The sequence below is a fragment of the Engystomops pustulosus genome, chromosome 7 (assembly GCF_040894005.1).
Source record: "Engystomops pustulosus chromosome 7, aEngPut4.maternal, whole genome shotgun sequence".
In the NCBI taxonomy this organism is placed as follows: domain Eukaryota; kingdom Metazoa; phylum Chordata; class Amphibia; order Anura; family Leptodactylidae; genus Engystomops; species Engystomops pustulosus.
The window spans coordinates 5380227-5396287 of NC_092417.1; the positions used below are offsets into that span (position 1 = coordinate 5380227).

At 38.9% G+C, this 16061-nt stretch overlaps 1 protein-coding gene across 1 annotated transcript in view; it reads right to left on the reverse strand.

Moving 5' to 3' along the window:
* Window positions 1-2386: 2386 nt before the first annotated feature.
* The window catches only part of LOC140069144 (NACHT, LRR and PYD domains-containing protein 12-like), a 140363-nt gene continuing 126688 nt past the window's right edge, over window positions 2387-16061 (reverse strand). The window contains exon 12 of the mRNA XM_072114514.1: window positions 2387-3995. Within this exon, the coding sequence (XP_071970615.1) occupies window positions 3908-3995 (88 nt within the window). The 3' untranslated portion in view covers window positions 2387-3907. The remainder of the gene's footprint in view (window positions 3996-16061) is intronic.

A 16061-nucleotide genomic window follows, 5' to 3' on the forward strand; every position in this document is an offset into this window, starting at 1 on the left:
TATTAGTGGGGGTCACTGTGTGTAACCCCTTGTATCCTGTATAATATATGATACAGGAGGTTCTGTATATGTGTCCTGTATACACCTGGTATTAGTGGGGTCACTGTGTGTAACCCCTTGTATCCTGTATAATATATGATACAGGGGGTTCTGTATATGTGTCCTGTATACACCTGGTATTAGTGGGGTCACTGTGTGTAACCCCTTGTATCCTGTATAATATATGATACAGGGGGTTCTGTATATGTGTCCTGTATACACCTGGTATTAGTGGGGTCACTGTGTGTAACCCCTTGTATCCTGTATAATATATGATACAGGGGGTTCTGTATATGTGTCCTGTATACACCTGGTATTAGTGGGGTCACTGTGTGTAACCCCTTGTATCCTGTATAATATATGGTACAGGGGGTTCTGTATATGTGTCCTGTATACACCTGGTATTAGTGGGGGTCACTGTGTGTAACCCCTTGTATCCTGTATAATATATGATACAGGGGGTTCTGTATATGTGTCCTGTATACACCTGGTATTAGTGGGGGTCACTGTGTGTAACCCCTTGTATCCTGTATACTATATGATACAGGGGGTTCTGTATATGTGTCCTGTATACACCTGGTATTAGTGGGGTCACTGTGTGTAACCCCTTGTATCCTGTATAATATATGGTACAGGGGGTTCTGTATATGTGTCCTGTATACACCTGGTATTAGTGGGGGTCACTGTGTGTAACCCCTTGTATCCTGTATAATATATGATACAGGGGGTTCTGTATATGTGTCCTGTATACACCTGGTATTAGTGGGGGTCACTGTGTGTAACCCCTTGTATCCTGTATAATATATGATACAGGGGGTTCTGTATATGTGTCCTGTATACACCTGGTATTAGTGGGGTCACTGTGTGTAACCCCTTGTATCCTGTATAATATATGATACAGGAGGTTCTGTATATGTGTCCTGTATACACCTGGTATTAGTGGGGTCACTGTGTGTAACCCCTTGTATCCTGTATAATATATGATACAGGAGGTTCTGTATATGTGTCCTGTATACACCTGGTATTAGTGGGGGTCACTGTGTGTAACCCCTTGTATCCTGTATAATATATGATACAGGGGGTTCTGTATATGTGTCCTGTATACACCTGGTATTAGTGGGGGTCACTGTGTGTAACCCCTTGTATCCTGTATAATATATGATACAGGAGGTTCTGTATATGTGTCCTGTATACACCTGGTATTAGTGGGGTCACTGTGTGTAACCCCTTGTATCCTGTATAATATATGATACAGGGGGTTCTGTATATGTGTCCTGTATACACCTGGTATTAGTGGGGGTCACTGTGTGTAACCCTTGTATCCTGTATAATATATGATACAGGGGGTTCTGTATATGTGTCCTGTATACACCTGGTATTAGTGGGGGTCACTGTGTGTAACCCCTTGTATCCTGTATAATATATGATACAGGGGGTTCTGTATATGTGTCCTGTATACACCTGGTATTAGTGGGGGGTCACTGTGTGTAACCCCTTGTATCCTGTATAATATATGATACAGGGGGTTCTGTATATGTGTCCTGTATACACCTGGTATTAGTGGGGTCACTGTGTGTAACCCCTTGTATCCTGTATAATATATGATACAGGAGGTTCTGTATATGTGTCCTGTATACACCTGGTATTAGTGGGGGTCACTGTGTTTTACCCCTTGTATCCTGTATAATATATGATACAGGGGGTTCTGTATATGTGTCCTGTATACACCTGGTATTAGTGGGGTCACTGTGTGTAACCCCTTGTATCCTGTATAATATATGATACAGGAGGTTCTGTATATGTGTCCTGTATACACCTGGTATTAGTGGGGGCACTGTGTGTAACCCCTTGTATCCTGTATAATATATGATACAGGAGGTTCTGTATATGTGTCCTGTATACACCTGGTATTAGTGGGGTCACTGTGTGTAACCCCTTGTATCCTGTATAATATATGATACAGGAGGTTCTGTATATGTGTCCTGTATACACCTGGTATTAGTGGGGTCACTGTGTGTAACCCCTTGTATCCTGTATAATATATGGTACAGGAGGTTCTGTATATGTGTCCTGTATACACCTGGTATTAGTGGGGTCACTATGTGTAACCCCTTGTATCCTGTATAATATATGATACAGGGGGTTCTGTATATGTGTCCTGTATACACCTGGTATTACTGGGGTCACTGTGTGTAACCCCTTGTGTAAGAGATTTTTATCTAGGACTTAGACCGCCCAGCATTTGTAAGGTGACTTTTGAATTAACCCTTCATAGCCAACAATGGCTGCCCGGTACCGGGATGAGAGAACACCCTACGTGACACCAGTCTCTTATAAAATGCAGAATCTCAAACTTTATTCCCATATATAAAACACATATAGCCATCTGCATAGGGGACGTGATAAGATGATAAAATACTACAATGCTATCGGCCATATTGAATATCTTCCCCTGTAGATGAACATTACAGACTATTTCTCACACAGAGCTCCGGCTCATGGAGACAGAAAGATTTTACTAAAAGTCCTGAGGAGACCCTGAGGCCGGACATAAGATCAGCAGATGCTGAAGCAAAAATATAGGACAAGAGTGAAGGACAGACTTTCCTCTCAGCAGATGTAACCCCTTAACGCTCTGCGCCGTAGCTCTAGGGCGCAGAGGTATAAGGAGTGTGAGAAGAGGGCTCACGGGCTGAGTTCTCTTCATACAGAGGTGGGGTTGTTGCATATTGCAGAAAACCCCCACCGCTAATAACTGCGGTCAGTGCTTGCACCGATCGCGGCTATTAACCCTTTCATTGCCGCCTGCAAAGTCGCCAGCGGCATTTAAAAGACGGCGGCGCGTGGGCGCCGCCATATTTATTACGATCACTGCTCCCCCGAACGTCATCGTGGGGGGCAGGGATCGGTTGCCATGGTAGCCTCGGGTTTAAAAAATAAAAAAAATTTATAAAATATTAAAAATTCAAATCACCCCCCTTTTCCTAGAACTGATATAAAACATAATAACCAGTAAAAATCACAAACATATTAGGTATCGCCGCGTCCCAAAATGCCTGATCTATCAAAATATAAAAACGGTTACGGCCGACGGTGACCTCCGAGACGCGAAATGGCGCCCAAATGTCCGAAATGCGACTTTTACACCTTTTTACATCACATAAAAAATGGAATAAAAAATGATTAAAATGTCGCACAGACCTCAAAATGGTAGCAATGAAAACGTCGCCTCATTTCACAAAAAATGACCCCTCACTCATCTCCGTGCGCCAAAGTATGAAAAACTTATTAGCGTCAGAAGATGGCAAAAATTTTTTTTTCTTTTTTGTACACATTCGTTTAATTTTTGAAAATGTAATAAAACACAATAAAACCTATAAATCCGGTATCACCGCGATCGCACCGAACCAAAGAATAAAGCTGAGGTGTTATTTGGAGCGCAGAGTCAAAGTCGTAAAAACTGAGCCCACAAGAATGTGACGCACGTGCGTTTTTTAAAAATTTTTCCACATTTGGACTTTTTTTCCAGCTTCCCAGTACACGGCATGTTAAAATAAATGACATTACGGGAAAGTAAAATTTGTTACGCACACAATAAGCCCTTACACAGCTCTGTTCACGGAAAAATGAAAAAGTTATGGATTTTTGAAGGTGGAGAGCGAGAAATGAGCAAAAAAACCCCGCGTCCTTAAGGGGTTAAACAAAATGATGTTTGGATCATGAGGTGAATAGACATGTCTGACAGTGGTAACATTACTCCTGGATAATATGGCGGCCGCTTGTAGAGGAAATTATCTCCACACCAGGAAACCTCCTAATCCTGGAGGGAGAATTGTCCATAGTCTCCTGGGATCGGCTCCCGGGTTCCTCAGTAATATATCCTCACATTGGGTTTGTCTCTTTGCAGCTTTCGTATTTCTTCCTTCTCCTCCTCAGAGAATTTATTGTCCCTCAGACTAGAAGATAAAACAGATTCCAGTGTTAGTGACTTTGTAGTGTGAGGATTTCGGGGATTGATGGGTGTGAGGAGGGATCTGTACAATCTTGTGTTCTCCAGATCTGGTGACACTGGGGATTATTATACAAGGACCTCCTGAAGGTGACAGGACATTTCTATAGACCAGTGATGGCAAACCTTTTCGAGATCAAGTGCCCAAAATGTGACCCAAAACCCACTAACTTTTCCCAAAGTGTCAACATGGCAGTAACATAACTGTCCGAGTGCCCCGATACTGTTCAAAGACGGTAAGGCCCGCTGAACAGGAAGAAGCGTGGAGACCTGGAGCAAGTTCTCTATGAGCTCTAAGCTGTCCCTAATCCCACCTCCTAACTATTCCCATAGTCTCAGGCAGCCTAAAATGGGTCTCTTTAAAATAATGCAGACTGCAGGAAGATGCCATGTCTGGCAAACTCTGTGCATGGAGAACAGTCCGCGAGCCCACAGGGAAGTCTCTGAGTGCCACCCCCATAGAAACCTGGAATGTCAGTGATAAAGTCTATTCAACACATGTATAATGTGTGTATGATGTGTGTATGATGTGTGTATGATGTGTGTATGATGTGTGTATGATGTGTGTGTGTGTATACACGTACTGTATACACACACACATCATACATGTACTGTATACACACACATCATACATGTACTGTATACACCCACACACCATACATGTACTGTATACACACACACACACACACACACACACACACACACACCATACATGTACTGTATACACACATCACATCATACACATACTGTATACACACACACACATCATACACGTACTGTATACACACACACATCATACATGTACTGTATATACACACATCATACATGTACTGTATACACACACATCATACATGTACTGTATACACACACATCATACATGTACTGTATACACACACACCATACATGTACTGTATACACACACACATCATACATGTACTGTATACACCCACACACCATACATGTACTGTATACACACACACACATCATACATGTACTGTATACACACACACACACATCATACATGTACTGTATACACACGCACATCATACATGTACTGTATACACACGCACATCATACATGTACTGTATACACACCCACACATCATACATGTACTGTATACACACACGCACATCATACATGTACTGTATACACACACATCATACATGTACTGTATACACACACACACATCATACATGTACTGTATACACACACATCACATCATACATGTACTGTATACACACACACATCATACATGTACTGTATACACACACACATCATACATGTACTGTATACACACATCACATCATACACATACTGTATACACACACACACATCATACACGTACTGTATACACACACACATCATACATGTACTGTATACACACACATCATACATGTACTGTATACACACACATCATACATGTACTGTATACACACACACACATCATACATGTACTGTATACACACACATCATACATGTACTGTATACACACACATCATACATGTACTGTATACACACACACATCATACATGTACTGTATACACACACACACATCATACATGTACTGTATACACACACACATCATACATGTACTGTATACACACATCACATCATACATGTACTGTATACACACATCACATCATACATGTACTGTATACACACACACATCATACATGTACTGTATACACCCACACACCATACATGTACTGTATACACACACACACATCATACATGTACTGTATACACACACACACATCATACATGTACTGTATACACACACACACACATCATGCATGTACTGTATACACACATCACATCATACATGTACTGTATACACACACACATCATACACATACTGTATACACACCCACACATCATACATGTACTGTATACACACACACACATCATACATGTACTGTATACACACACACATCATACATGTACTGTATACACACACACACACATCATACATGTACTGTATACACACACACACATCATACATGTACTGTATACACACACACATCATACATGTACTGTATACACACACACACACATCATACATGTACTGTATACACACGCACATCATACATGTACTGTATACACACACATCATACATGTACTGTATACACACCCACACATCATACATGTACTGTATACACACACACACGCACATCATACATGTACTGTATACACACGCACATCATACATGTACTGTATACACCCACACACACATCATACATGTACTGTATACACACACACACATCATACATGTACTGTATACACACACACACATCATACATGTACTATATACACACACATCATACACGCACTGTATACACACGCACATCATACACGTACTGTATACACACGCACATCATACACGTACTGTATACACACACGCACATCATACACGTACTGTATACACACACGCACATCATACACGTACTGTACACACCCGCACATCATACACGTACTGTATACACCCGCACATCATACATGTACTGTATACACACACACACACATCATACATGTACTGTATACACCCGCACATCATACATGTACTGTATACACCCGCACATCATACATGTACTATATACACACACACATCATACATGTACTGTATACACCCGCACATCATACATGTACTGTATACAACCGCACATCATACATGTACTGTATACACCCGCACATCATACATGTACTGTATACAACCGCACATCATACATGTACTGTATACACCCGCACATCATACATGTACTGTATACACACACACATCATACATGTACTGTATACACACATCACATCATACATGTACTGTATACACACACACACATCATACATGTACTGTATACACACACACACATCATACATGTACTATATACACACACATCATACACGCACTGTATATACACACACATCATACACGCACTGTATACACACGCACATCATACACGTACTGTATACACACGCACATCATACATGTACTGTATACACACATCACATCATACATGTACTGTATACACACACACATCATACATGTACTGTATACACACACGCACATCATACACGTACTGTACACACCCGCACATCATACATGTACTGTATACACACACACATCATACATGTACTGTATACACACACACATCATACATGTACTGTATACACACACGCACATCATACACGTACTGTACACACCCGCACACCATACATGTACTGTATACACCCGCACATCATACATGTACTGTATACACACACACATCATACATGTACTGTATACACACATCACATCATACATGTACTGTATACACACACACACATCATACATGTACTGTATACACACACACACATCATACATGTACTATATACACACACATCATACACGCACTGTATATACACACACATCATACACGCACTGTATACACACGCACATCATACACGTACTGTATACACACGCACATCATACATGTACTGTATACACACATCACATCATACATGTACTGTATACACACACACATCATACATGTACTGTATACACACACGCACATCATACACGTACTGTACACACCCGCACATCATACATGTACTGTATACACCCGCACATCATACATGTACTGTATACACACACACACACATCATACATGTACTGTATACACCCGCACATCATACATGTACTGTATACACCCGCACATCATACATGTACTATATACACCCACACATCATACATGTACTGTATACACCCGCACATCATACATGTACTGTATACACCCGCACATCATACATGTACTGTATACACCCGCACATCATACATGTACTGTATACAACCGCACATCATACATGTACTGTATACACCCGCACATCATACATGTACTGTATACACCCGCACATCATACATGTACTGTATACACCCGCACATCATACATGTACTGTATACACACACACACACATCATACATGTACTGTATACACCCGCACATCATACATGTACTGTATACACACGCACATCATACATGTACTGTATACACCCGCACATCATACATGTACTGTATACACCCGCACATCATACATGTACTGTATACACCCGCACATCATACATGTACTGTATACACCCGCACAACATACATGTACTGTATACACACGCACAACATACATGTACTGTATACACACGCACATCATACATGTACTGTATACACACACACATCATACATGTACTGTATACACACGCACATCATACATGTACTGTATACACACACACATCATACATGTACTGTATACACACGCACATCATACATGTACTGTATACACACGCACATCATACATGTACTGTATACACACACACACACATCATACATGTACTGTATACACACATCATACATGTACTGTATACACACACACACATCATACATGTACTGTATACACACGCACATCATACATGTACTGTATACACACACACATCATACATGTACTGTATACACACACACATCATACATGTACTGTATACACACACACCATACACGTACTGTATACACACATCACATCATACATGTACTGTATACACACATCACATCATACACGTACTGTATACACACATACACATCATACATGTACTGTATACACACACACACATCATACATGTACTGTATACACACACACTTCATACATGTAGTGTATACACACACACACACCATACATGTACTGTATACACACACACACCATACATCTACTGTATACACACACACACACATCATAAATGTACTGTATACACACACATCATACATGTACTGTATACACACACACACATCATACATGTACTGTATACACACATACACCATACATGTACTGTATACACACACACATCATACATGTACTGTATACACACACACACCATACATCTACTGTATACACACACACACACATCATAAATGTACTGTATACACACACACACATCATACATGTACTGTATACACACACACACATCATACATGTACTGTATACACACATACACCATACATGTACTGTATACACACACACATCATACATGTACTGTATACACACACACATCATACATGTACTGTATACACACACACACCATACATGTACTGTATACACACACATCATACATGTACTGTATACACACACATCATACATGTACTGTACACACACACACACCATACATGTACTGTATACACACACACATCATACATGTACTGTATACACACATCACATCATACATGTACTGTATACACACACACATCATACATGTACTGTATACACACACATCATACATGTACTGTATACACACACACATCATACATGTACTGTATACATATAACATAGGCGATTCTGTATTTTGTACACATTAGGCACACCTTTGTCTCCTCACCATGACCACCTTTATTTACAAGTCCCATACCTCTGCCTGACTTTGTTTTCCTTGTATGTCCATTTAGGGACCTTTTAATGGTGTTTTAAAATTGTATGTCTTTGTATATATTAAATAATAAAAACGTGATTTGTTGAATTTTGTATATATGCATCCGTTCTTTTTTACTTCATATTTACATATGTTATTTGGATGCAGTTTATCATGTCTGGGCCCTACCATGATATGATGTTCTGTATACACACACACATCATACATGTACTGTATACACACACATCATACATGTACTGTATACACACACATCATACATGTACTGTATACACACACACACACATCATACACGTACTGTATACACACACATCATACACGTACTGTATACACACACACATCATACATGTACTGTATACACACATACATCATACATGTACTGTATACACACACATAACATACATGTACTGTATACACACATCACATCATACATGTACTGTATACACACACACACCATACATGTACTGTATACACACACACATCATACATGTACTGTATACACACACACACACATCATACACGTACTGTATACACACATACATCATACATGTACTGTATACACACACATAACATACATGTACTGTATACACACACACATCATACACGTACTGTATACACACACACATCATACACGTACTGTATACACACACATAACATACACGTACTGTATACACACGCACATCATACACGTACTGTATACACACACATCATACATGTACTGTATACACACACACATCATACATGTACTGTATACACACATCACATCATACATGTACTGTATACACACACACATCATACATGTACTGTATACACACATCACATCATACATGTACTGTATACACACATCACATCATACATGTACTGTATACACACACACCATACATGTTCTGTATACACACATCACATCATACATGTACTGTATACACACATCACATCATACATGTACTGTATACACACACACATCATACATGTACTGTATACACACACACCATACATGTTCTGTATACACACATACACATCATACATGTACTGTATACACACACACATCATACATGTACTGTATACACACACACATCATACATGTACTGTATACACACACACATCATACATGTACTGTTTACACACACATCATACATGTACTGTATACACACACACATCATACATGTACTGTATACACACACATAACATACATGTACTGTATACACACACATCATACATGTACTGTTTACACACACATAACATACATGTACTGTATACACACACATCATACATGTACTGTATACACACACACATCATACATGTACTGTATACACACACACATCATACATGTACTGTATACACACATACACACATCATACATGTACTGTATACACACACACATCATACATGTACTGTATACACACATACACACATCATACATGTACTGTATACACACACATCATACACGTACTGTATACACACACATCATACACGTACTGTATACACACACATCATACATGTACTGTATACACACATACATCATACATGTACTGTATACACACACACATCATACATGTACTGTATACACACACACACACATCATACATGTACTGTATACACACGCACATCATACATGTACTGTATACACACGCACATCATACATGTACTGTATACACACGCACATCATACATGTACTGTATACACCCACACACACATCATACATGTACTGTATACACACACACATCATACATGTACTATATACACACACATCATACACGCACTGTATACACACACACATCATACATGTACTGTATACACACGCACATCATACATGTACTGTATACACACGCACATCATACATGTACTGTATACACACGCACATCATACATGTACTGTATACACCCACACACACATCATACATGTACTGTATACACACACACACATCATACATGTACTATATACACACACATCATACACGCACTGTATACACACGCACATCATACACGTACTGTATACACACGCACATCATACACGTACTGTATACACACACGCACATCATACACGTACTGTATACACACGCACATCATACATGTACTGTATACACACACACATCATACATGTACTGTATACACACACACACATCATACATGTACTGTATACACACACACACATCATACACGTACTGTATACACACACACATCATACATGTACTGTATACACACACACATCATACACGTACTGTATACACACACACATCATACATGTACTGTATACACACACACATCATACACGTACTGTATACACACACACATCATACATGTACTGTATACACACACGCACATCATACATGTACTGTATACACACACACATCATACATGTACTGTATACACACATACACATCATACATGTACTGTATACACACACACACATCATACATGTACTGTATACACACACACATCATACATGTACTGTATACACACACACACCATACATGTACTGTATACACACACACATCATACATGTACTGTATACACACGCACAACATACATGTACTGTATACACACACATGATACATGCACTGTGTACACACGCACACCATACATGTACTGTATACACACACATCATACATGTACTGTATACACACACACACCATACATCTACTGTATACACACACACACACATCATACATGTACTGTATACACACACACATCATACATGTACTGTATACACACACACATCATACATGTACTGTATACACACACACACATCATACATGTACTGTATACACACACACACATCATACATGTACTGTATACACACACACACATCATACATGTACTGTATACACACACATCATACATGTACTGTACACACACACACACCATACATGTACTGTATACACACACACATCATACATGTACTGTATACACACATCACATCATACATGTACTGTATACACACACACATCATACATGTACTGTATACACACACATCATACATGTACTGTATACACACACACATCATACATGTACTGTATACATATAACATAGGCGATTCTGTATTTTGTACACATTAGGCACACCTTTGTCTCCTCACCATGACCACCTTTATTTACAAGTCCCATACCTCTGCCTGACTTTGTTTTCCTTGTATGTCCATTTAGGGACCTTTTAATGGTGTTTTAAAATTGTATGTCTTTGTATATATTAAATAATAAAAACGTGATTTGTTGAATTTTGTATATATGCATCCGTTCTTTTTTACTTCATATTTACATATGTTATTTGGATGCAGTTTATCATGTCTGGGCCCTACCATGATATGATGTTCTGTATACACACACACATCATACATGTACTGTATACACACACACACACATCATACACGTACTGTATACACACACATCATACACGTACTGTATACACACACACATCATACATGTACTGTATACACACACATAACATACATGTACTGTATACACACACACACACACATCATACATGTACTGTATACACACATACATCATACATGTACTGTATACACACACACACACACATCATACACGTACTGTATACACACATCACATCATACATGTACTGTATACACACATCACATCATACATGTACTGTATACACACACATCATACATGTACTGTATACACACACATCATACATGTACTGTATACACACACACATCATACACGTACTGTATACACACACACATCATACATGTACTGTATACACACACACACATCATACATGTACTGTATACACACACACACATCATACACGTACTGTATACACACATACATCATACATGTACTGTATACACACACATAACATACATGTACTGTATACACACACACATCATACACGTACTGTATACACACACATCATACATGTACTGTATACACACACACATCATACATGTACTGTATACACACACATCATACATGTACTGTATACACACACACACACATCATACATGTACTGTATACACACACACACACATCATACATGTACTGTATACACACACACATCATACATGTACTGTATACACACACATAACATACATGTACTGTATACACACACATAACATACATGTACTGTATACACACACATCATACATGTACTGTATACACACACATCATACATGTACTGTATACACACACACATCATACATGTACTGTATACACACACACATCATACATGTACTGTATACACACACACCATACACGTACTGTATACACACATCACATCATACACGTACTGTATACACACATCACATCATACACGTACTGTATACACACATACACATCATACATGTACTGTATACACACACACACATCATACATGTACTGTATACACACACACACATCATACATGTACTGTATACACACACACTTCATACATGTAGTGTATACACACACACACACCATACATGTACTGTATACACACACACACATCATACATGTACTGTATACACACACACACCATACATCTACTGTATACACACACACACACATCATACATGTACTGTATACACACACACACACATCATACATGTACTGTGTACACACACACACATCATACATGTACTGTATACACACATCACATCATACACGTACTGTATACACACACACATCATACATGTACTGTATACACACATCACATCATACATGTACTGTATACACACACACACACATCATACATGTACTGTATACACACACACACATCATACATGTACTGTATACACACACACACATCATACATGTACTGTATACACACACAGACATCATACATGTACTGTATACACACACACATCATACATGTACTGTATACACACACACATCATACATGTACTGTATACACACACACATCATACATGTACTGTGTACACACGCACATCATACATGTACTGTATACACACGCACAACATACATGTACTGTATACACACGCACAACATACATGTACTGTATACACATCAAACATGTACTGTATACACACGCACATCATACATGTACTGTATACACACACACATCATACATGTACTGTATACACACACATCATACATGTACTGTATACACACATCATACATGTACTGTATACACACACACACACACATCATACATGTACTGTATACACACGCACATCATACATGTACTATATACACACGCACATCATACATGTACTGTGTACACACGCACATCATACATGTACTGTATACACACGCACATCATACATGTACTGTATACACACGCACATCATACATGTACTGTATACACACACACATCATACATGTACTGTATACACACACACATCATACATGTACTGTATACACACACATCATACATGTACTGTATACACACACACACATCATACATGTACTGTATACACACACACATCATACATGTACTGTATACACACACATCATACATGTACTGTGTACACACGCACATCATACATGTACTGTATACACACGCACATCATACATGTACTGTATACACACGCACAACATACATGTACTGTATACACACGCACAACATACATGTACTGTATACACACGCACAACATACATGTACTGTATACACACGCACATCAAACATGTACTGTATACACACGCACATCATACATGTACTGTATACACACACATCATACATGTACTGTATACACACCACATCATACATGTACTGTATACACACGCACACCATACATGTACTGTATACACACGCATACCATACATGTACTGTATACACACGCACACCATACATGTACTGTATACACACGCACAACATACATGTACTGTATACACACGCACACACGTGTATGATGTGCGTGTGTATACAGTACATGTATGATGTGTGTGTGTATACAGTACATGTATGATGTGTGTGTATACAGTACGTGTATGGTGTGTGTGTATACAGTACATGTATGATGTGTGTGTATACAGTACATGTATGATGTGTGTGTGTATACAGTACATGTATGATGTATGTGTGTATACAGTACGTGTATGATGTGTGTGTATACAGTACATGTATGATGTGTGTGTATACAGTACGTGTATGATGTGTGTGTATACAGTACATGTATGATGTGTGTGTATACAGTACATGTATGATGTGTGTGTGTGTATATGGTACATGTGTGACGTGTGTGTGTGTATACGGTACATGTATGATGTGTGTGTATACAGTACGTGTATGATGTGTGTGTGTGTATACAGTACGTGTATGATGTGTGTGTGTATACAGTACGTGTATGATGTGTGTGTGTGTATACAGTACGTGTATGATGTGTGTGTGTATACAGGACGTGTATAATGTGTGTGTGTATACAGTACATGTATGATGTGTGTGTGTATACAGTACGTGTATGATGTGATGTGTGTATACAGTACATGTATGATGTGTGTGTGTATACAGTATGTGTATGATGTGTGTGTGTATACAGTACATGTATGATGTGAGTGTGTATACAGTACGTGTATGATGCGTGTGTGTATACAGTACATGTATGATGTGTGTGTATACAGTACATGTATGATGTGTGTGTATACAGTACATGTATGATGTGTGTGTGTGTATACGGTACATGTATGATG